Consider the following 24,591-nt stretch of genomic DNA (forward strand, 5'->3'; position numbering starts at 1 on the left):
ACAACTTCTGAGCAGTCCGGAGTAACTATTTTCAAGGGCTCCATCATTCCTGCGACTGCGAAGGTCCTCGTCTTCCCGCCTCCCGACGGACGATCCCGGAGGCCCCCATAGGGCGCTTCCCGATGTCCAATGAGACCGTCTGTTGGATGCTGAGGTAAGAGATGAGTCATTCTACCCCAATGATTCTATAACTACTGTAAGAGTAGTAAGGTAATTGACTCGAATAACTACGAAGTACATAGGTAGTAGTCATTAAGGCATCGATATGGTCGAGTGGTGATCTTCTAGCAGATACTAAAGATTTGTTCTGGACTATTTTTCCAATTACAGCTATACATATGAAGGTCTAGTAGGTGAATTTTACCACTACTAATTTTACAGCGGACTATATCAGAGAAATAGACTCTGAATTTTTTTCAAAGATTTACTCAGTAGCAGGCAAGAGGTATTCCAGAAAGCTACAGTATATAGGTCTTATTTAAAACTTATTATCTTTCTTGCTGTCTCTACAGTAAGTGCAATAAGAAATAAAAATGCCACTGAGTATTTTCTGTGCTGCTAGCTTTTTCTATAGACTTCAACAGTTTGTTTGACTTGAAGATATGATTAGTGACTTTCTTTGAAGATTTGCGCAAACATGTACTAGTACTGCCTTTCCTAAAAATAATAGTTAGATAAGCACACGCCAATCTAAATGACCACGCTGAATAGTTGGTTAGTCAGTGTAGGCTCTGACATGATCGGCAACGATCGAAGCAGAGAATAAAAGGAATTGCGAATATATTGGTATGAGTACTGATTATCATTGGCATTAGAGCAGAAAAGGGTGATATTCATGATAAAACTATGTCCTCTGCTCTGAGAATACTTACTAGCTTGTCATTTCCAATTTTGTCTCGATAGAATAGTCCACTGATGTCCTCTGGCTTATCCTCGAATAGCAGTTACAAGGACCTCTATCAGTCCCCAAATATAGGACTACTGTAGAGTTGAACTCAACTATCGCACTTCATAGAGACCAGCAGATGCTGTAGCACTGTTTTCATCGTAATTACGAAGTATACCCTATCCTATTTTCACTTTTGCTGCCGGAGATTGCTCTAAGCCTATACTTACCACTTCACCTACCTTGGCCAAAGGCTAGTGAAGTGCACGCCAGACCCGAAGGTGAAGGCGTCTCCGTGAAAGTTGCCACATTGACTTTTTGCGCGGCAATTCCCATTATTCGTGTTGAATTCCCGTGTGTAGTCCCGTCATTGCCCATGACGGGTGGGAACTTCCTGAGCCCTCCACGGCATTTCCCATAGTTATACGTAGACTCGTAGACTCACAACCAGCGGAATATAGCTTCTAACTACTTAGCTTTTAATGGAAATATCCGAGACTCAGCCATACCTATATAATCTGGCGCTTCTCGCCTCCCTTCTCTCCCACTTCCATCCAGTTCTCTTCTCTCTCCCAAAGCGTCACTCATTTCTCCCCCCTGTATTGTGGTGGTAAAGCCTGCCATTCACCTTCAGTAACGAAGCTGCTGACCCAGTCACCGTAGTTAACACTCACTGCCAACAGCTTCATTCACTGGACGGTCAGTCTCCTGCCCCCCAGGACTCTCTGGCCCGCCCACCATGTCTTCCCCTTCCCCCCCTCCTCTTCTCCCCTTCCTCCTCTTCCTCTTCCTCCTCCAACGAACTTTACCAAGATCCGATTCTTCTTAACTTCGTTGACACTTACAGTGTTTAGCAAAGCTTATCGCGGAATCATCTTCTTCGTATCTTCGTTAACATCTTCCTGTGCTTTTTTTTCAAAAGTACAAACCGCTTTTTAAAGCTTCTCTTCAAGGTTTGAGCTCCAGACCTACTACCGTTAGAATCTCGTAAACAACAAACTCACGCTGTACAGCATGTTCACCATGATGTCTCCTACGGAACAAGTCCTCGTGTACGGAAGGACCCTGAACCCGGAGTACGAGTCATTAGACATGCTCGACTTGACTGCAGGACTGGACACCGTCTTCGCAGCTCTTATTCTCTTCTTCTTTGTCGCCGTAAATTGGCACGCCCTCACCTCTGGCATCTCGTTCGGGGCCAAGCTGCTTGCAGCCGTTATCTCTCCCCTCGAATTCCTCGTCGCGTGCGTTGACGCGTTCAAGAGATGGATGGTCCAGAGCCAGATGGGTCGTCGCCTTTCCGACCTCCGTAACTGGTATTTCCCTGCCCGTCGTCCCATCGCCATGATCTCGCGGGTTTATGTCACAATCGTCACTTTGATGTGGACGAGTCAAGATCTTCTGACGCCCGGCTACCATGTCTTGTATGGCATGGCTGATGGTATGGGACCTGCAGGCTGGGACCACTGGGAGTACTGCCTGAACCTGGACCGTGGTTCTCCGGCAGGCCGGTGGTCCAGCAGTCGGCGGCTCCAGGGATTCCATTGTGACGGAGTCGACCTCGGCGTGGAGTTGTTTTCTGTCTGGGAAGACTACATCCCAACGTTCAGCGTTGGAGATGATATTGAACACCTCCAGATTTTCCGTTTCGTCTGTCTGGTTTTGGCCCTCGCCAGCATTCTTGCCGGGGCTGTTATCGCTATCCGTCATTCTTCTCCTGTCAAGGCCATTGAGACGCTTTGCAGCTGGACACGTTCGAAGTCAAAGAACGGTCCTGAAGATGAGGCACAGCACCAAGATACAGCGTTGCTCGAGCAAGTTGGACTTCTTTCGGCCAGGATTGGCACTTACGAAGCAATGCTGGATGAGGTACGAGGCCAGCTGGCCGCCAAAACCGAGCAGGCGAACGGAATGGAGGTGCGATTTGACGAACTCCGGTCGAGAAATCAGATGCTGGTTGCACGTTGCAAAGAGGACAAGGTTGCCCAGCAAGAGAATTTGATCGCCGGTCTTCGTCAAGAGCTAGATCGGGTCAACTGTCGCCTCATAATGGCTAACGGAAGAGCGCGGGGGGCGCAGTACAAGTCTGACTCACGGGAGCAGACTCTCACCAACCGTGTCGCCGAGCTAGAGGAGCAGCTGGCTCGCAAGAGTGATGAAGCGAATGCCAACTCTCGCGGCATTATTGAATCGCTTCAAGCAGACCTCCGTAATCGGACCGATGAGCTCAACGCCATGGCGCGCCGTCTAGAAGCCGTTGAAGCTCTGGCCGAGGAGACCTGCGGCATTGAAAAGCTCCGTGTGACAGAGGAGGGTCTCCGCAAGGATGCAGAGATCTCTAGACTCCAGGAACTACTTCGGGTTCAGGAGGAGCAGTCTTACGAGCGGGCGAGGGAACTTAGCATCGTCGAAGACCAGCTTTCCAAGCAAGAAGTTGTGATCCTGGACCTGGGCGCAAGAATCCGGGCCTACGAGGCAGCACCCCAGGTGCAGGCCACGGAGCCTAACGTCGCAGAGATCCGTGACCTGGAAGAAAAACTTCGGTTTTTCCAGGCACAGTGTCACACGCAAGCAGCACAACTCGGAATCGCGGAAGTCCAAGTGAATGCCCTGCAGGCCCAGCTCGAGGGACACTCCCACGTGCTGGAGCAGCTCCGGATCGCAGAGGCCCAGCACGTAAAGCTGGAGGCAGAGGGTCGCGCAAAGCTGGAGGCAGAGGGTCGCGCAAAGCAAGAAGAGATCGACTTCATGTCGCAACAGTACGACACACTCTTTGCCGAGCACTTCGACCTTACTGGACAGCATAAGAACCTTTCTGAACAGCATGAGAAGCTGCAGAGTGCGTTCAAAGGGGACGATGCTGCCCAGGAAATCCTGGGGCTGCGGGCCGAGATCGAGTCTCTGAAATCTGCGTTGGATAGGAACAGCGCGGCCCAGGAAACTCTGAGTCTCCGGGTGGAGGTCAACGCGGTGAAGGCGGTCGCCGAAGAGAAGGTGAGGGAAGCCGAGGCGAAGGCGACAGAAGCCGAGCAGAAGATGATGGAGGCTGAGGGGGTCGCGAATTCTCTCCGGCAAGCCGACGAAGGGCATCGCAAGACAATGAAAAGCCTCAAAGATGCCTACGATAAGGAGGTGGAGAGATACGATGACGAGGTCGCGGCGGAACGTGCGGCTGCCGACGAGGCTCGGAAGCAGGTGAAGGGCCTGGAGGAGGAACTCAAGGAGATGTCGCGGCAAGTCGGCATCGCCTCCAGGGATGCTCAGCGTTTCCGGGAGCAGAAGGAGGGCACCGAGGCGGAGAGGGACAAGCTCACGGGCGTCAATGACGTCCTTGAGCACCGTCTGAAGTTTTGGGAGAACAGCGAGAGTATGCAAACGATCCCCAAGCGCCGTACGGGCGACTTGGGGTCTCTTGCGACGGCTCTGGACGAGGCCAGGGTCGAAATCTCCAGGCAGCAGACCGAAATCAACGGTCTGCGTGCCAAACTTCAAGCTCAGACGGAGTCCGCCGCCTCAGCCGCTTCTGCTCCCTCCGACCAGGCCCTTCAAGACAGCGTCGACCGTTTGCGACATGCCATGGAGGTCGAGAAAAGACAGCGAACCGAGGACCAGGTTCGCTGGGGCCGGCAGGTCCAAGAGTTGCAGCAGGAAAACCAGCGGCTGCGGGTTTCCATCTCCAGCGCCGGCCTGGGTCGCGGCTGCGGTCGTGGTCGTGGCCGAGGTGGTTGACGCTGTCGCCTGTCTTCCGGGCCTTCAAGCCCCATCATCTTCGAATCGGCTTCCCTGGTGTGAGAGTGAGTGAGTGAGTGAGTGAGTGAGTGGGGGAGAGAGAGAAAGATACTAATGACAATTGAACTCAAAAGGACACTCTGACTTGCGACCGGCCTCGCCAGGATTTCGGCATGAAAAGCTCGGGATACTGGCAGCCTGCTATATACAGGCTACTACTACTACTACTACTACTCCTCAACAGGCAGCGCAATGATCGGATGTCATTCATCATCGGCAGGGACACAAGGAACGATCGACAAAATAGAATATGGTAATAAGGCAGAGCAATTGGAAAGTCTAAACCGGGTGGAGGTGTTCGTGAGATGGCCACTCGGTATAGAGGGAGTGAGTTGTTCGATAATCAATCAGTCACATGTGGATCACGGGGTCAGTCGGGGAAAAGGTCCGTGACTGGCAGCGATAACGGATTCCTTTCCCTTTTCATCCTCATCAACTTCATCCCACAAGAACCACAATTTCAACGGCCGGCTGGCATTAATTTGGGGGCACCTGCGTGCGGGAGAGCAGAGGATCCTATCAGATCCACGCTGCGAGTAAGTACTTATCCCTCCTGGATCATAGCCAATGGATTGGGAAATTGATCCGAACTAACACTCAATAGTGGCCAGTAGTTCTCAACAAGCGCCGCGCTGTTTCATTCCCTCCCTTCAGTGCGTGTTTCACCTTGGGCCACCAAACCATGGGCGACCCCGTTCTTCATTCCACCATTTCCACCATTTGCTCCACATTCTTCCATGCAAGCCCCCTCCATTATCATACAATCCCGCCAACTCTCTTTTTTTCTCGCGTGGATTGCTCGGCTTCTGACCCTCAAGGGGTTCGCCTTTTCCCTGTGAACTGTCGTTCGTTTCTACTCCAAATTACCTCGTCTTTCCTTATTCCCATTGTGGCCGATATTTCGTCTCTTTCTCTCTCTCTCTCTCTCTCTCTCCCTCTCTCCTGTGCTTATCAGCAATTGCGATCGGTGTTGCAACCGCAGCAGCACGCGCCAGGACCCCCCTTCCCCTATCTTGGCACGTTCGCCCTACCCACTGAAGCTAGCCGCCAACGTCGCAGTTCAAGCGTCACCATAATCTTTTACAACACTTCAATGGCTATTCAGAATGGGTCCGCAGTGATTGACAGGTCGCTCGTTTGACCTCGGACTCCAGCAATCTCTCAGCGGTTATGCGCGATTGTTGTCGATAGTCGCTGGCCGTACTGCTGACGCTTTCCTCTCTTTCCTTGGCGCGGTCTCGTACATAACAATTTCGAGATCCTGGCTTCCTCTCACTCTCACACTACACTCTCACTCTTTAATCTTCGCTCTCGTTGCGACTTCGACTTCGCCCGGCTGGACCGACGAAGCATCACTCTTTTTCCCGTTGAGACTGTCTCCCTTCACCTTCTTTTATCTCATTGTGTACTGGCGACACCGGATTGGTTATCGGCATGTTTTGTTCTGGAGACAGGGAGAAAGGGCCTGTGGCCTTGGAGGAACAGTGGGATTACATTGTGAGCTCATTTCTTGAATTGGTCCTCCTATAAAAATGCCGCTGACGCTGACTGTTTACAGAACCTCGATGACTTCAAATCAGAGTCCTGTCTATCCCCGTTCTCATACTTCTTTCTCTACGTCTTCCTTCTTATCTCCATAGCCGTGTACGGAGTCGACACCTTTACCGCCGTCAATCTTCTTGCTTTCTCACGATGGGCGGGCCAAATCGAGCCTGCGATTCCTTTCAAAATATCGCGATGGATCTTCGCCGTTTGCATCATCATCTCTTTCGCCCTCTTGATCTACCGATGGTTGCGCGCCATTCGTGCAATCCGCTCCGGGAGTATCGCTCAGAGCTACCTCGACTCTCTCGCTGTGCGCGTTCAAAGTATTCGAATGGGAAGCAACGGTCGCGGTTGGAGGCGATTCCTCGTGTTCGGCGAGTTAACCAAAAGTAAGAAGGGCGCTGAATACGTCGCCCTCTTCGCATACTTTGCTTTTGAATGTAAGTTCACCACTGCCCTTCTTGCACACACATGTTGACCTATCTAGCTTGGCTGAGCACTCTCTTTGCCGACGGCCCACGACAAGTCGTTAACGCTATTACCCTATACTCAGTGATGCAAATGGACCTTCTTCCCGGAGGCAGCAACACAACCGACGAGGGCGGGTCCGGAGCTTCGCAATTCTTTGACAACATGAAGGTGCTGGCGGAGGATAACACCGAACGTGCGGTTGTCCTGATCGGAATGCTATTTACCCTGGTCATATGGGTCTTGTCAATGCTCAAATTGATCCTGGCTGTCGTACTCTACCTTATCTTTCTCTTCCACCATATCCCTTCGGAGGATGGGTCATTGAAGGCTTATTGCAAACGAAAAATTAACAGCCGGCTTACTCGTATTGTCCGGAGGAAAGTCAACAAAGCTTTGGCTAAAGGCGTGGCCTTGCAAGATCGGAAACCGACCAATCCAAACATGGGTCTAGACAAACGGCCTACTCTTCCCTCACTGGGTGCTGGCGATGATGACAAGACACCTGTTGTCACCACGATCTCGCGCACTACCACACAAACCACTCTCCCGGCTTACTCTTCACGTCCTGGGACAGCTGCTCCGGATCGCAATCCCACCTTGCCAGATGTTGGCGCATTCAATGATAAACCTGGATTGAGCCGAACAATGACCGAATCTTCAGCATATTCCGATGCGGCTTCGTTGTCAGGAAGCACCGCGGTGTCAGCATACAGCCCACTGGATCGACATGGTACGCCGGCGCCACCAGTGCCACCAGTGCCACCACTTCCGAAGCACGGCCCTGCCCCGATGCCACGCTCCCAGACTCCAAGGATGCCACAGAATTTTAACCAAGCGCCTGCGCAACCGGGATACAATAGTCCATTGGAGCGGTCATCACCGGCGCCATCAATGCCGCGCACCCAGACACCGATGTCACGTTCAGACTTCACCCCAGCGCCTCGTCTGCCCGGTCAGCAGCCGGGACCCGTACCGCGTTTGCAGACTCCAGTATCGCGGCAAGGGTTTACACCCACACCTTCGGCTCCTGGATACGGCCCGATTGACAGGGCGTCGCCAGCGCCACAAATGCCACGAACAAAAACACCCGTTTCAAACTACACCTCAGGCCCCGGGTACAGCCAGGTTGACCATGCCTCGCCGGCACCGCAAGATTTTCGCAACCAAACACCCGTGTCACGTTCCAATTTTACACCAGCTCCTGGATATGGGCCAAACGTCCCCGGAACACGAGGTCCTGGCGAAGGGTACAGGCCATTTGAAACATACCAACCTCAACACGATCCTTATGGTCCTCCATCCAGCACTCCTTTCTGTCCATACAGTCCGGCAATTGATCCAAACTCTCGTTCTCTAACTCCCGCGTCTGCCTTCCCTGGTGAAAGAGCAGCAGCCCGAACATTCTCACCCTTCAACCAGCCTGGCGCAGCTCCCTATCCAGCTCAAGAAAACGAATACCCGCTACGGTCGTTCAGTCCTGCTACTTCTAATGGCCTTCGCTCTCAAGCCGCTGCCCCCGCCGACGCACTGGGCAGGACGTTCTCACCAGTCAATGCAGCCAATGGAGACGGCTATGTGGCGTTTAGTCCTGTAGCCAATGCGTCACCCTCGCCTTTTGCTAGCCACGCCATTTCCGCACACGATGGATACAGCCATGAATCCAGCTATGATCATCCGGAACCTCAGGACTATGACATGCCACACAGCTCCTATAACTCGCATGAAGAGCCTGAGAGTGGTTATGTGGCGTTCAGTCCTGCAGCCAATGCGCCGCGCTCGCCCTTTGCTAGCGACGCAATCTCGGCACACCACGAAGCCAACCATGAACATCTAGATCACTTGGACCATACCATGCCACATGACTATAGCTCGCACGAAGAGCTTAAGAGTGGCTATTCTGCATTCAATCCCGCTGCTAAACTATCGTCCTCCGACCTAAAACATGCTTCTCCATTCGAAGATCATGACGAATCGCATATCGATGCCGCCCATGAGTCCACAGGAAGACCAAATTCGGAGTCCCACGAAACGTCGCAACAGAACCATAATTATGTTGCTTACACACCTTCCGCTGGAAATGAGTCCCCTCTCGAGGGACATGCTGAGAAGCATGAGAACGTCGGAATGCATACCGGCACTGACGTGGCGGACAACTCGTACGAACACCGTGTGTCGAGTGAATCGCATGATGTGCTACAGTCCCACTACAACCATGATAATCCTACCACTTCGTCCAGGAAGTCGTCCGAGTCCGAAATCTCTTCACAAGGACACCACGAACAAGCGACTGCAGAGCAGATACATGGATTAGAGGTCAGACCTGTTTCTCCGCTGAGCTTGGGCGACTTAACGCATGCCAATGATGGCTATGCAGCTTTCAATCCTTCTATCAGCTCGCCTGCGCGAACCGAGACTGAACATAGTTCAAATTACCACACACAAACAAGTGCGACTGTCGAGAACCCGTTCGAGAACTCCAACCGGAAAGAAACAAGACCCTCAGAAGGGTACAGGGCCTTTAGTCCTTCCGTGAGATTACCCGCTACACCCACACTCCCAAACATCGCGCCATATCAACACAATGGTCAATCACCATCAAGGACGATGTCCCCTCAAGGCGAGACTTCAAACGTGAAGCCATATCGGCCGGATTACATCTAAATTATTCTCTTCTTTCGTTCACTAGCTGGACTTCTTCATGATAATAGGAGAGCTGGCTGTACTTTCTGTTACGATTGCATTCTACCAACGAGCAAATGCTCACGAGTTGTTAAATACCCTTTGTTTCCCCAATCTTCATGTTCTTAACGTTTTGTATCTCCAATTGGGTACTCTAATCAGAGACCATCCAGGAGACTTTATCAAGCCCATGGCTGTTCTAAATTTGTACATACCCAGATGAGTTATCTCACATACAATGTTAACTCACACTTGCTACCCATTCATGATCATAACAGTAACCATCATTAGCCATCTCACCACAACCATAACCAAACCTACATACATACATACATCCCCTCCCAACCCCACAAAGTTGAATCTACCTCCACGTATCAACCACCGTCTCCCCACTCCCACACTCCGGCACCGTATACTCCCTATTCGGATCACTTTCCCAAGTAACACCCCCATCCTCCTCGACCTTAATAAACTTATACTCGAAGGTCGTCCCCACCGGCAACGACACAGTAACATACCACTCGGGATTACTCGAGGTATAATCATCCGCGGACAACTTCACTGCGTCACTCGTATCCCACTCCCCGAGCTGAGAGATAGATCCGCTCAGGTAGATTTCTTCGCCGTAGGTGGTGGTGACTAGTTCTTCGAAGGTGATGGGGAGAGTGGTGGATGTTGCGGTGCATGATGATGAAGTAGTAGAGGAAGAAGAGGAGGAGGTGGTGGTGGTGGCTTTGGATGTGGAGGTGGAGGTAGTTGTAGTTGTACTTCCTCCACAGAGTGATGAAGAACTATCAACCACCGAAGCAGGGAGAAGAACCCTAGGTAATCCCGAAGCCATCGGAACAGGGATATCCCCGTTCGAGTCGACGGTCACAGTCGTGCAGGTGTACGCTTCGATGAGCTCCGTGCCGGACGTGTAGCCGCTTCCGCTGAGGGTGAGGGTGTAGCTGCTTCCTGAGGAGCCTTTGTTTGAGAGGACGGTGATGACCTGGCTGCCTGACGTGCCTTTGCGCATGGCGATGGTGTTGCTGTCTGTGTAGATTGGGTCGTTCTATTCCATTTTTTAGATTTGTGTTAGAATGGGAGTTGAGTTCTGGGTGGGGGGAAGGGCAAAGGGCATACCGCGTAAGTAATGTAGTCTGAGTCCGCTGAGATAGCTAGTTTGCGGATCGCGTTCGTGGTGGCTATCCAGGTGTAGAGCTCCGCGGAGGTGTCGTAGCCTGATAGCCAGGTTGCTTCGCGGTTGTAGGGCACGTCGCCGCCGGAGTAGTGCTGTTCTTCGCCGGCATAGACGATGGGGATGCCGTCGGAGAGGAAGATGTAGCTGAGGACGTTTTTGGCTTGAGAGTAGTCGGATGTGTAGCTTCGCTTGTTAGTGAGTGTAGTTATAGGGGGGAGGAGAGGGGAGAGGGTGTAGACGTACGAGGCGAAACGGGGGTTGTCGTGGTTTTCGATAAAGTTGCCGAGGAGCGTCGGATCGGAGCAGTCGTTGGCGACGGATTTGATCATGTTGTAAAGGTCGCTGATGCTGCCGCTGGAGGATTCGAAGGCGTAGAGGAGTTGCCAATAGCTGTTTGAGTTAGAGATGGTTTAGAAAAGGTGGAAAGGAGGGGGGGGGTGTACATGGGATAATTGAGAACACCATCTAGATAGTCTTGGTATGGGCAGTCGAGAGCAGGGTTGCCGTTGTCGACTTCACCGACGCAGTAGACTCCTGCTGCTTCTTGGTAGCCGGGGAAGAAGTCCGGTTCGACTTCGAGGACACTGTCGATGCGGAGGCCGTCGACTGCGGTTTTATTTAGTATGTGGCTTGGTTTTAGTGGTTTGGGGTCGCACCTGAGTAGTTGGATACCAGGTCGGCTACCCAGTCATACCAGATTGTTCTCACGGCGGTTTCGGTGGTGTTCAGATCTGGTAGAGACACAATGGTGTCACCCTCCCAACAATCTTGAACCATGGTCAAGTTGTCCCAATCGGTGATGAGGCAGTATGGATGGAAGTAGGAGGAGGAGTCGAAGGGGTCAAAGACGCTGTAGTCCACATCGTTGCCGTTGCCGGCGTAGCCCTGGTACAGTCATCGTTAGTATTGGGCTCACTGATACAGAGCTGAAGCAGCACTCACCATGTGGTTGGGAACGACATCGACCATGAGGTACATTCCACGGGCGTGAAGAGCATCCGAGAGGGATTTCAGGTCATCGGCAGTGCCGAAGTTGGAGTTCACATCGTATCTGCCAAGTCAGCTGCAGTCTGCAAGTAAGTATACAATATGAATTCGATGAGCACATACATCTTCTGCTGCCAGTATCCATGGTAGGCTTCACCGTCCGAAGTATCCTGGGGCAGCTGCTCAGTGATGGGTGAGATCCAGATAGCTGTGAATCCCATGCCCTGGATATAGTCCAGCTGCAGCAACAGTCAGAAGCGCCCAGTATGGATGGTATGAACTGATTTACGAACATGGTTGATAATTCCTTGCCAACTTCCACCACAGTAGATCTACTCACGTCAGTAGGTGGATGATGAAAGTACTGCAATACCATACTTGGTCACCCGTATCGCACGTAGCTGTAGTCGAATTGTCCGTTCTACCGAACCGATCTGTCAAAAGGAAGTAAATTGATTGAGTGCGCCATTCTGCAGCTGACAGCCCAAGGGCCAGCTTCCCAAAAAGGGTCACAGAAAGGGCAAGGCTTGAAGTCGACACTCTCATAGCTGTGTATTAAGGTCCGACGAAGCGACAGAAAGTGTCCCAAGCACAGCCTGACTATTTGAGAACTATGTTCCTGATAATCATTCTTAAATATTCCCTTCAGCATGGCCCCAAGTCCCTGAGCACCTTGCAAGGCAGATCAACCCACCTACTACCCTTCTAATCACATCTGATGCTTGATGGATGCCAAGTGAAGCCGGCAATTAATCCATCAACCAGGAACGGGCGTATACACAGTCTCTCATTGGTCAGAACTCCGATCACTTCGGGGGCCAGGATTTAACCCTGGTCCCCTTAATTGTTGCAGAACAACAAATCTCCGACACGGACTACTCACTGTTAGCTAAATACGCCCCTTAATTGGAGAAGAATCAAGGCCAAACCTTGTTCTGACTCGTGGAGAACGTGACGGATTTCTCGGGGCGTGATATGCCGGGTGAACAGGGTTAACTGCAGGTTACCCGTTAGGGCGCCTCGCTTGGCGAAGCGAGATGAATTCCTGCAGACTACCCGGGTCAACGCCATAGGGCCCTATGGGTGCGGAGAAGATAGATTAAACTTGTATGTATGAAAAGTCAAAGCCCGTCCCATGTTGCACTCGAGCTGCAAGGTGATGGAGCGTTCAGCGGGATATCCTGGCTGGTGGCTTAAGCGGACAGTATTATTTACCGCATGCCCAGGCCGAGAAACTATTTTAACCGAAAGCTTGCATGATTGTGAATATCACATGCATTTATTTCAAAGAGCCGTTCGCTGATTCCAGTCACCCATCCGACCGGAGTAGGGCCTCAGCGCATCCCATACTGCTTGCGAGACTGCGGGAGAGATACGCGCGGCTTGGCTGAAGCGCTGACACATGCGCAATTTATAGTTCAGAAATTAATCAAAAGAAAGGTTATATTGCAGAAATAGTTGTCTATAATTCTTCTTCTATCGAATGCCAGCCTCGATGAAGCAAATTGCAGCTCTCGGATACTTTCTGCCGTGGTCATTACAACTGGTGTTTTCGGACCGTCCATGCAAGGATCGATCCTAGAAGCGAAAGGACGAGGGAAAATACTGGCAAAATGTCAATAAGGAGGTATGGGTAATATACCAAATTACACAACTTACGATAAGTGTAGCGGAGACCAGCCACATATCCTTTTACCACTACATCTCGAACATGACCCTGCAAGCCATTGATATAGCTCGTATCGGACAGCGCGCGCTCGATGATCTTTGAAAACCGTCAGTAAATACCTGCAGAAAGGAGAGGAGATACACACCTTCTTGGCCCCCGGGCCAGTCAGATGCTGTTCCATCTGGCGCTTGAAAACAGTCCCCAGAAGACTGTTGGTGACCGTCACACCCGCCGTCATGGCGAAGCTGAAGAGTAGGAAATACCCTCCAGTCGCCATGGCGACTTCCTGCGGCATCAGAAACGCCGTCATACTGACGAAAGCAGCCGCTGAGCAGAAACCAGTACCCATACCACCGGGAATAATGTACAAAGACTCCCAGAATCCAGTGTGACCGTTCCAGCGGAGGAAAAGGAGTAGATAGGCGACAGACGCAACGAGACCGGCAAGAATCAAGAGGACCTTGAACTGGCCGGTGCGACGGATGAAGGCTCCCGCGATCAAGCCTCCAAGCGTGTTCCCGATCACGGCGGGAACTAGATGCCCTCCAGCTACGGTGGCTGAGGCTTTCGATGTCACCTGGAAATATAGCGGCACAGAGAACATCATTCCAACTTGGGCGGTGATCTGCAGCGATCCGATCAAGTAACTGGGCGTCACGTTCGGCTTCCGCAGCATGCGAAGTTCGAAGATCGGCTCGGGGGCTACATAGAGTTCAACAAGAACGAAGGCGACGAATGCTGACAGACTGAGAGTTGAGAGGATTGCCGTTGACAGTGATGCCCATGCGAAGGACTGTCCTGCTTGGTCCATAATAACTGTGATTGTGATAATACCAGTGCCAAGAAGAAACGTTCCGAGAAAGTCGACACGGCGGATGCTCTTCTCGGTGACTGGATGGGCAAGCTTGAGTTTCCATACCACCAACAAAGCTGCCACAGCGGCCAAGGGCCCCTGGATTATAAACGACCTTGACCGCAAATTAGCGAGAGAAGCGGCTACAGAGGCGCAAAGCATACCATCTCCATCCGATTGTGTCGGTTAGCCATCCGCCCACTGGGCCTCCTGCGCTACGACCCAGAGTCATCGCGATGTTGATGTACGCCCGCCAATGGGCAACATCTCGGCGGGGAACAATATCTGCCAAGTTCAGTGACGGTTCGTCAAGCTGTTAAACGTTAGCCTACCTGTGATAATGATCGATCCCATCGCCATTGTTCCAGCACCCCCAATTCCGCTGATTGCACGTCCCAATATAACAGTCGCCATATCTGGGCCAATACCGCTAGGGAAACCGCTGTCAGCACGATCCAGCTTATCGGCATCTAATAAAGAAGCCTACCTGATGACACATCCCACGCCGAAGAGAAAGTACGCCCAAAGTAACAGTGGCTTGCGACCGTATATGTCACTCAGCTTACCGTACTACATTGTCACCGTCAGTATATCCCGATCTTCCCGAATATTGTATGATAGCTGACCATCGGTTGTGCAGCGCATAATCCCAAGGTGTACGCCGTTGACAGCCAACTCGCATCGCGCAGTCGATTGAACTCAGAAGAAATTCTGCCTGTTGCCGCCATGACTAGTGTTGCGTCCGCGTTGGAAATGAATTCACCTAGACGATTATCAGTCTGACTGAGCGAAAAGCCTAACAAGACCGTGAACCCGACATACCCAGCAACAACACGCCTATAACGGTACTTATGCTGGTCAAAGCCGTCACATCTTTCCCAGGCGACTCGGGTGGATTGATCAACGGCTGTTCCTCATCGCTACCATGGCTGCTGTGCACGTCGCTAGTGAGCCCTTTTGTTATGCTGCTGTAGTCCGGGGTGTTTGCGCTGGGAGTCGCATGCTGCGCCGAAGAATTCAGGGGTGTTCTTTCATCGATATTCGCGTCCAGCGGAGCTGGACTAGAAGCTGAGACGGCCATTATATCCGGGATCTCTGGCGTGTTCGAGGAGGGGTGTTGTGAACGTCACGAAGCCGGGAGATGGAACCTTGCGTCGGCAGCATGAAAGATCGGTGAGAGATAGAGTTACGGGCAGCAGGAGCTGATATGTTTTCTTTTCCCGGACCCTGCTTCGGCTGCGGGAAAAGAAATAATCTGTCCACGCAGTCATCCATTCCGATATTTCCGCTTATCTGGGGAATCTGGACCCTCCAGGAGCGAGTTCGAAGCATCAGTATTGGCTGGTGAAAAGTGTCACTCAGAGAATAAGCGATGACACCATCGGGGGCAGATATACGATCGAGGACTGCTAAACCGCATGAGGGAAAGCGAGTGCACGGATGGGTCAAGAGACTGGGGCCATTATAGGGGAAGAGGCAGAAGCGCAAATGAAGTGGTGGAAGAACCAGAGTTGAGCTCATTGAAGTGGAGCAGCACGCCATGGCTGCTCCCGATGGCGAACCCATGGTGGGTGGGTGGCCTTAGCGCCTGGACCGTCAGGGACACCCGACATTCGGCTGTAAGTCATACAAATTCAACCTTGGAGCATGTCAAAACAAGGTTATAAGTTTGAGTGAGAGGAGCAGTAAGTCATTGTCGGAAAACCCGTGGGACAGTTGGAGGTGCGACCGATGGCGACGTTTTGCTCTGATCACGTGTACTTTGTCCAGCCAGCAACACAGCTAAATGCTCGTAGTGTATTATCCACTGTAGCGTTTTACCCTACCTTGTTGATTATTCTCGATAAATCATGGTCTCTTTGGCTTGTGCTGTCGTATCTGTACCAAAGGAGTTTTGTCAAGTTTAGCCTGGAATGGGTTGTCACATCAATGCATTGCTCGCTGCATACCCCTTATTTATTCTCATCAGCCAGAGCGCGCTTATCCAAAATACTTTATGCCAAGAACTTCGCCTATTGTTATAATGGGAAATAGACAGAAAACAATATTGGTACCATGTTACAGCGTATCATATACCAGGCTTTATATTGATCTGTACAAAAGATATAATTGTCAGACCAAGCCGTTTCATTGGCTGGGAAGAGCTCTCTAGATGTGGCCGTAGTCTTCTTCTTCCCCAGTTGAAGAGGATCGACTAGGCAAATCATTTACCATGATAAACTGCTTTATTTGCACCCCCAATAAACTCCTCTGCGACAATCCAGCTGGACCAGTCCGGCATACCTCGCCCAGACCTCAGAAACAAAGAAGTTCGATAATGTTGGGTTATAGTCTTCGTATTTGCTGGATCGTCTACCGAAGTCATGTCTTGGCCAGGGGGTTGATCCCCCCCCCCTCCCCTCCGTTTATTTTAGGTGGAGAAACCTTATCTCTTCACGAATACTCTTGACCGCAGCTGGATTTTTGGAGAATATAAGCAGATAAAGCAGGATGATGTAAACGCTATAGGCTCGCAGCCCATGGGGGCGGATGGGAGGTGATATACTGTCCCTTAAGTGAGGAATAGATGCAGAACATCACCCACTGAAACTGATCGGCAGAGGCACTGGAACCGAGAAGTAATATGATATTGTTATGTAATCGCTTGAGCCCTTGGATACCACGAGAATAATTGAAGAGGAACTTCTAGATTTATCGCATAGCGGAGTCCATGACCTGTTGGTCGTAGCATTTGAGAAACAAAATAGCGCTGAGTCAGTGCTCTCAAAATCTTGCCAGGAACCTTTGAAAGAACAGTCTGTGACGTATGCGTGTATAAGCTGGCTTATACCCACGGCGATGCCCAGATGCTCCTTGATCTCTAGAGCTTAACAGATGGATCTCGGATTTAGTCTTTGTGCAGGGAGTTGACCCACCCAGTACCCGCCAGCTTGCCATATTGGGTGCTGACGCGGTAGTTATTAGTAGGCAGTGTTATAGCCTGTTCCCGCTGACATGGGGAGAAAGGCTAGCATATTAGTGACTTCATGGGGGTATCATCTGCTTGGGATTTTACGAAGCTGCTATGCAGCATCTTGGAATGACTGGCGAAAGACAATGGACGGTGTGGAGTGTGGACGCCTCAGGCGACCAGATGACATTCTTGGCAGCGTCTGTGCTCACGCGTCGATCTCTGCCTTTTCCTTTCACCCCCAGTTATTCAGCCGAGGTCTTCCTTCAACCTTGCAACTATCAACTTCGTGCGACATCCCTTTATTCAACGACTTGACATTCATCAACCTTCCCATCTCATCTCAACATCACCTCTCTTTCACTGTAAAATGGCAGACATCACGATAACAGAGAGCGAGTTTAAACTTGCGGATGGAACCGTCCTCTACCAGAAGACCTGGTCGGTAAGGGCACACACCCTCAATCACATGTCAAACATCCCATTAAGTCACCGACATCCTAACCTCTCCGCCAGCCGGCTGCCCCCAAGGCCAAACTAGTACATTTTCATGGCTTCAGCGACCACATCAACAGCTACAATAACTTCTTTCCCTTACTAGCACGCCGTGGTATCTACTGCACAGGTATCGATGAGCGTGGCTGGGGCCGATCGGCCCTGAAAAAGTCCGACCGGGGAAACACAGGACCTACCTCCTTGGTCCTGGCCGACATGGCCGCCGTCATCAAGGACCAGCAGACCAACGTCTTCCCTGAGCTCCCCTTGTTCATCAACGGTCACTCCATGGGTGGTGGATTGGTGGCTACTCTTGCCTCGACCAAGGAGTATCAGCCGCTGGTGTCCTCACTTCGCGGGATTATGCTTTCGGCTCCGTTGATGGGTCTTACTCCCGAACAGACTCCTAGCTGGATCACGGTATTCGTGGGCCGGCTGGCAGGCAAGCTTCTACCCCGCTTCCAACTCGTGGAGAAAATGCGGGTGGAGACGCTGGTGCGCGATCCCGCAGTGCAGAAGAGCCTTGCAGAGGACCCGTTGAACCATGCCACGGGCACACTCGAGATGTTTTCCAATATGCTGGACCGTATGATGGAGCTGGACCAGGGCAAGTTGACCCTTGTTGACGGAGTACAGTCGGTCTTCCTCGCCCACGGAACTGGGGATAACTGCACCAGTTACGATGCAAGCAAGAGATGGTTTGAGCGCGAGGCGGCTCGTTTCCCTGAAACAGCGAAGATGCACAAATCCTACGATGGATGGAGCCATGTTTTGCATGCCGATCTGCCGGAGACTTACCCGATTTATGCAGAGGATATGGCTAACTGGATCCTTGAAAAGTCTGAGGCTTAGACACCTCTTGGGTGACGGAGCTCATGTCTTTATTCGCGGGGCGCTGCCAATTGGCAAGTCCGAAGTCAGCTAGCGTCGTTCGCACAATGGTTGCTTCTGGCATTACCGTTGGCCGAAATTAATCATCTCGGGACTATAGTATATATGTATTAGTACGTTTGGGTCGTGGATTCTTTGGTTGATCTTTCCTTCGTTTCGGGGGTATAGTATATATCATGATTTAATGTTTTGGGCGATGGATCAATAGTGCAGCTTATCCTATCATGTCATCAGAAGTTTAGAACAAACAGCTGGAGCTGGCATGTTAAGAACTTTTAAGATCACCGAGCGGTGTAGGGCCGTGTGGCTGTGCCTGACTAGAAGACAAAGAGAGTGTAGATCCCTCTTTCACCAGAGTTTCACAACACGAAGCCAGAGACAGACTTGCAGCAAGATCCCGTCAAAACCAAGGCAAAGGATGCCGGCTACGGCGGTTAATAGCGGCCATCGGGCAAAAACGATTTTTGGTGTTGAAGTACGCTCACCGCTGACCTCACCGCTATATAATGCTTATCATTACTCTACGTACAGTGCTTTATTTATTCATCATGGTATTAATCATAGTACATCCAGCCATTGATCTTGAGCCGTACAAGGCTGAGATTATTAGTCTGTTCCATGAGGACTATTCTACAGCTTATATTGCCTCTATTATTAAGACATGATACCATGTACGAGTCCGCGAGCGTACAATCAAGACCAGGTTGAGTGGTTAGGGTGTTAGCAAGCGTGATTGTACAGCTACTACTGATTCTTCTCTACACAGCCGGATCAAGAAGTTGTTCTTTGAGAGGTGTCTCTCTGATACAGAGATTCTATATATTCTACAGGCTAAAGGACACACTGTTTTTTTATAAATACTTTAATAAATTTATACAGAGCAAGGCCTTGTCCGACAAATAGATGATTTTAGTGAGTATCAGTTCCAGGATAATATAGTTACAAAGTATTTACTTGAGGTATATAATAAAGAGATTATCAAAGACTACAGACAAGAGCTTTTATTTACTTATATATATAGTAAATATCTTATTATTCTAAGGTCTGTACAGAGAGCAGTTATACATTAATATCTTATTAACTGAAGTCTTCCTTCAGATATCAGCTACATAATATCTACTGTATAATTATACCTGAGATTATATAATAACGGCAGAATGATATGCAGCAAAATTATGGTTTATATATTATCTCTGGACCAGATTATATCTGGTCTATAAATAATTATATAAAGCTAGATTTATACAGTATCTAAATCTATACAACTATTAACATGTACTCTTACTATATTATCTAGATCTATATTAGTATTAATACTTATATATCAGTTAGTATTATATAGTAATATCTTAATACTGTACATGAATAGAAGATTATTTATTATAAAATCTGTTCAAACTATAGATCAGAGATATTTTTACTTACTAAAGCCTACTACTATCTTTAAAAAATATATGAGCCAGAGATTGAGACAACACAGTATTATATCTTTAAATCTAGTACTGTAAATCAGAGAATTAAGGCTTGGTGGGTATAGTTAAATAAATTATTACTTTTCTAATATCATGTACGTACAGACGGACTAATCCTTGAATATCTCTGTATTAACTAATATAGAACTACTTTAAGATCTTAATTAAAGTAGGAGACTTCTTTAAAGATATAATATTAGATCAGATTATTTTATATATAATCTATATATTTATTTTTCAGATACAGGTCTTATTATATATACATACCTGGAACTAATACAGTATCTGGAAGTAATAAGAAAAATCATATATTATTTCTAGTCAGCTGTACATAAATTATTATTATCTAGAATATATAATTAACCATAGTCTTCTTGTACATGAAGAATTTCTCCAGCAGCTAAGAAATACTATATAAGACTAGGATATAGCTGAGTATCTGTCTGTAAAGACTTTAGAATAATATCAGAAAATTCTACTAGAACTAGGCTTTAATTCTGAAAAGCCACCACCAATACATCCAGACAAAGCGGAAGTCTCTTTTTATATAATCTACCTTGGCTTACAGGAGCAGGTAATAATATATATAAAATTAAGTATTAGACCTGATCTGACACTATCTAAGATATTAACTGAAATATTTAATTAGATTAAGTAATAGAGATCAGAGTAGCTATCCGTAGTAATTATATATTTTTTATTTATTATTCTTCTTACTTCATTACTTATTTAAAATCTTAAGATCCTGCTCTTCCCTGTACAGAATAAAAAATTAATATTTTTTATATAAGATATTACTTGTACAAGATATTTTTCATATAAAATAGCTCTTTCCTAGATTAATTACTACTCTTTTACTAGCTAATCTTATCCTGCTTATATTCAGTAATGTCTGATCTGCCAGGTAGTTAATTCTTTATTTCAGTAAATTACTTATATTAATCTTACTATATTACTTAAATTATAATTTATATAACCCAGCTTATATATACAGACTACCTTATCTAGTATTAGTCCTTATATAATAATATTTAGAAGAAAGAATATCTGCCAGAATATTCTCTTATATAAGAAGACTTCTAAAGAACCAGCTGGTATAAAAATTATTATTTATTTCTATCTATACAATATATAGGAAGAGAAATCTGAAGATAATATTCTAATTACTATATATACTCTACTAGATTTAACTTTCTATTTTTAATACTTATATAATACTAATCTTGTTATTCTATAAAACAAATACAGATTTATATTAATAATTATATACTTCATGGCCTTGATAACTTCTTCAGAGATAAGCTACTTTCCTCAATATCTGGCAGTATATATATATATTAGATTAGAGATTACTTCTGTTTATTAATAAAAATTATATAAAAGTAACCAGTCTTTCTGTCTCCAAAAGCTAGAGATAATATAAAAATCCTGGACTTCTTGAAGAAGTAGTTCATAAATATTCATGGATTATACTAGATTTATATAATTATTTAATATTATATACTACTTTTCTCTACTATAGATAAAGCAGAGGAGACTAAGATCAAGAAAAAGAAGAAAAAAATTAAAATAGAAATTATTAAAAAGAAGAAATTAATTATATAAAAGAAATCAATTATACAAGAAGATTAAGATAATCTTAATACTTTAAATACTGAGATAAAGATTTTAAATATCTTACTAAAATATTAATTATCCCAGTCTCTCTCTTTATCTCATTATATAAGAAGAAGATATATAATCAGGGAAGATAACAAGAATTAAACAGCTGAATATAAATTATTAAGTCTCTGATTATATATTACTCTATTAAATAATAAAATCATAGATTTATACAGCAGGGTAGAGCAGGCAGAGTAAGATTTATAATAATAAGATCTCTGTATATATAAAATAGGAAACAAACAGTTAAAACAGTGAATATAATATTAATTTAAATCTATTAAATAATTTCTATCTCTTTTTTCTATCTTTTACTAATATATCTACTATTATTACCACCACCACTACTATCATTAACTATTACTAACTACTATCACTATTAACCACCACCACCAACCACTATCACTACTACCAACATATTATATATGCTAGATAATCAAAAATAGATTACTAAGCTTAATTTTTTATTTATTTATCTTATCTATGTTATACAGAACAAAACTAACTCAAAAATATGTCTGTACAGTAATAACAACAATAATAATAACTGTTATATTAGTATTCCTCCTTCTCTTTCTAACCTATCTACTAGTTATTATCTACTCCTTCCCGCTCCCCGTGACCTGTAACTATACTGGGACTTATTATATAAGAAGCTTCCAGTCAGTGCTAATTCTATAATTCCTGCAAGGAATCTAGATTAACTATACTTATTCATATATATTAATATAGGACTGCAAGTACTTGCCCAGCTAGAAATATAATTTATTAAATTCCAACACAGCCGGATTCATATTTACTAGATTATAATATACTAAGTAAGCTATATTAATACCCTGCTGATATAATCTTAGAAAATTCATCTACTAATCCTGTATTCTAGATGCTATACTGGTACAGGAAGTATTTTCCCAGAATATCACTATTTACTAGATATATTCAGCAGTATTTATATTAATTATAAATAATCTAATACTGGTAACAGCTGTACTATCTAAAATTCAGTATAAGATATTTTACAGAAAGTTCAGCCTTCTATACCTGTTATTAGCAGGGAATTGCCTGCACCGGGAGCCTTTCATGAGAATACTATTATTATAGAAAAAAAGAAAGAGAAGAAAGAAATAATTATTATACTAGTATCTTTAACATATCCAGATTTTCTAATCAAGAAGAAGAATCCAGATATCACAGAGATACCAGTTATTATTATTATTAACAATAAGTCTATCATCATCAAGAATAATTAGGACCCGTGGACAGAGTAAATCTAGATAAATATAACACTGTTTTTTTAATTATTAATATATATCTACACCTGCACCTGCACCCCAGTTATACAGAATATCTGTATATAACACCCTGGGCAAGACTTGCACCTCTTCATAGTATTCAGAATTAGTAGCCATCTGTATAGTAAAGCCAAGCAAGTCATCTAATAGTATACGTACAGCTTCATATAGATACTAGATATAGATATGTTAGATAAGCTACATGATCCAATCAGCTACATACTAATTCTGCCGGCAGTAAACACCAAAAATCGTTTTTGCCCGATGGCCGCTATTAACCGCCGTAGCCGGCTAGAGTGAAAGGGGAAATGCAGACCCTTAAAATTTGCGGCTAAAATGCTGCTTACTGCTTCTGGTCAAGCTTTGGACCCCACAGGACCCCTCAGCCTCGTTCCGTTTTCTTTCAAAAGAATGCCGCAGGGTCTGGATTGTTTCCTGTCAACAATCTCAGAGTTGTACGATTCTTTTTGAAAATGCCTGTTCACAACCCGCTTCCCTCATCTTTGCGAAGTACGTATCGATTTACTTTGATGTTGACCTTCATGTTATGAATCGTCCCAGCTCTACGACAATCTACAAAGGGGCCATTCATTGCGTAACTCGAAACTAACAAAGTTTGCTTGACAATCAGGCGAATGCGAAAAAGCAGCTCAGATCATCAACTCTTTCACAGATCCCGATGGCTTCAATAGCCCGGGACGTACCATCCCACGAAAGCTACTCGCTAGTGCCAAGGTATGCAATGAATAAGTGCTCGCCTCGCCACTACCTTGACTCACATTTCAAAGGGCCTCGCCATCCTCACAGTTGCCAAAGCCGGCTTCCTAGGGTCAGTGCGCCTTGGCTCTGGTATCCTCGTTGCACGTCTACCCGACGGGTCTTGGTCCGCCCCATCAGCCATCGCGTCCGTGGGAGGTGGCTTCGGTGGACAAATTGGTGTCGAATTGACAGATTTCGTGTTCATACTGCAGAGCGACCATGCCGTGCAAACGTTTGCAAAGCTGGGAAGCCTAACTCTTGGTCTCAACGTCTCACTGGCAGTGGGACCGGTCGGACGCAGTGGAGAAATTGCGGGCGTCGTAAGCACCGGTGGTGTTATGGGAATATTCTCCTTCGCTCAAACCAAGGGCTTTTTTGGTGGTGTGAGTGCAGAAGGGGGCATTATCTTCGAAAACAGGCTCGCGAACCGGAAACTCTACGGGGATATTGTCAAGGCACGGGAACTGCTGAGCGGCGACATCCCCCCGCCTGTTGAGGCCAACAGGCTTATGCAGGCGTTGCAATCCGATGTCTTTTCTGGTCATAGGTCAAACTTCGATTGTGAGCAGGCATCAAAGGAGCCACCTGTGGAGATTACGAATGCCATGCCACCGCAGTCACCGTCGTCCGAGGTGGCTGAACGAGTTGCTGTGATGCCGTCTGTGGCGCCTAGAGAAATCCACGAAGCACCACCATCAGAGATATCTCCCGCCGAGTCACCGTCAGTAGCAGTACCACAGAGGCCAGTTGAGCTGCCCGGTTCAATCCAGGAGCTAGACTCTACGCCTGCACAGCCCAAACCTGCGGAGCAGCACAGCCCCGTTCCTGCTATATCCACCACTCACGATACTTGATACCCTTCACTAGGCCCCGGCTAATGGGCTCCGCAGAGGCTTTATGGATATTGTCGCCCATGCATGACAGCAGCAGGGCTAGGCTGTTTCTGCTGTCGGAAGCCATGATACAAGGGCGCTTAATCGAAATATTCGCAGACAGGGCCACATTTTC

At 47.4% G+C, this 24,591-nt stretch overlaps 7 protein-coding genes across 7 annotated transcripts; 5 read left to right on the plus strand and 2 right to left on the minus strand.

Moving 5' to 3' along the window:
* The first annotated feature begins 1,656 nt into the window (after positions 1–1,656).
* BO87DRAFT_373705 (uncharacterized protein) lies at positions 1,657–4,986 on the plus strand. Its single transcript, XM_025622614.1, has one exon. It carries the CDS (start codon positions 1,901–1,903, stop codon positions 4,613–4,615), a length of 2,715 nt encoding a protein of 904 aa, XP_025482751.1. The 5' UTR covers positions 1,657–1,900; the 3' UTR covers positions 4,616–4,986.
* A 181-nt stretch (positions 4,987–5,167) lies between these two features.
* On the plus strand, positions 5,168–5,963 carry BO87DRAFT_204818 (uncharacterized protein). Its single transcript, XM_025618577.1, has 2 exons — positions 5,168–5,215; positions 5,280–5,963. Exon 2 carries the CDS (start codon positions 5,358–5,360, stop codon positions 5,814–5,816), a length of 459 nt encoding a protein of 152 aa, XP_025482752.1. The 5' UTR covers positions 5,168–5,215; positions 5,280–5,357; the 3' UTR covers positions 5,817–5,963.
* Positions 5,964–6,109: 146 nt separating this feature from the next.
* Positions 6,110–9,352, plus strand: BO87DRAFT_301287 (uncharacterized protein; the record flags this gene model as incomplete). Its single annotated transcript, XM_025619158.1, has 5 exons — positions 6,110–6,172; positions 6,234–6,660; positions 6,708–7,643; positions 7,938–8,292; positions 9,139–9,352. The coding sequence occupies 5 exons, from the start codon at positions 6,110–6,112 to the stop codon at positions 9,350–9,352; spliced, it is 1,995 nt and encodes a 664-aa protein (XP_025482753.1).
* Positions 9,353–9,488: 136 nt separating this feature from the next.
* On the minus strand, positions 9,489–12,279 carry BO87DRAFT_352395 (putative alpha-amylase). The gene is made up of 10 exons (XM_025621180.1): positions 12,235–12,279; positions 11,919–12,171; positions 11,834–11,872; positions 11,664–11,779; positions 11,496–11,604; positions 11,210–11,438; positions 10,997–11,159; positions 10,797–10,943; positions 10,496–10,736; positions 9,489–10,424 (listed from the first exon to the last, which is right to left on the minus strand). Exons 2-10 carry the CDS (start codon positions 12,084–12,086, stop codon positions 9,732–9,734), a joined length of 1,905 nt encoding a protein of 634 aa, XP_025482754.1. The 5' UTR covers positions 12,087–12,171; positions 12,235–12,279; the 3' UTR covers positions 9,489–9,731.
* A 728-nt stretch (positions 12,280–13,007) lies between these two features.
* Positions 13,008–15,311, minus strand: BO87DRAFT_204831 (multidrug resistance protein Fnx1). The gene is made up of 8 exons (XM_025618578.1): positions 14,885–15,311; positions 14,689–14,825; positions 14,550–14,632; positions 14,395–14,492; positions 14,227–14,347; positions 13,355–14,177; positions 13,200–13,305; positions 13,008–13,145 (listed from the first exon to the last, which is right to left on the minus strand). Exons 1-8 carry the CDS (start codon positions 15,141–15,143, stop codon positions 13,078–13,080), a joined length of 1,695 nt encoding a protein of 564 aa, XP_025482755.1. The 5' UTR covers positions 15,144–15,311; the 3' UTR covers positions 13,008–13,077.
* Positions 15,312–17,290: 1,979 nt separating this feature from the next.
* Positions 17,291–18,647, plus strand: BO87DRAFT_373710 (acylglycerol lipase). Its single transcript, XM_025622615.1, has 2 exons — positions 17,291–17,457; positions 17,529–18,647. The coding sequence occupies exons 1-2, from the start codon at positions 17,383–17,385 to the stop codon at positions 18,357–18,359; spliced, it is 906 nt and encodes a 301-aa protein (XP_025482756.1). The 5' UTR covers positions 17,291–17,382; the 3' UTR covers positions 18,360–18,647.
* A 4,650-nt stretch (positions 18,648–23,297) lies between these two features.
* On the plus strand, positions 23,298–24,437 carry BO87DRAFT_301727 (DUF500-domain-containing protein; the record flags this gene model as incomplete). Its single annotated transcript, XM_025619175.1, has 3 exons — positions 23,298–23,334; positions 23,456–23,559; positions 23,613–24,437. 3 exons carry the CDS (start codon positions 23,298–23,300, stop codon positions 24,435–24,437), a joined length of 966 nt encoding a protein of 321 aa, XP_025482757.1.
* Between the last annotated feature and the right edge of the window lie 154 nt (positions 24,438–24,591).

Source organism: Aspergillus neoniger (assembly GCF_003184625.1).
Source record: "Aspergillus neoniger CBS 115656 unplaced genomic scaffold BO87scaffold_6, whole genome shotgun sequence".
Lineage (NCBI taxonomy): Eukaryota > Fungi > Ascomycota > Eurotiomycetes > Eurotiales > Aspergillaceae > Aspergillus > Aspergillus neoniger.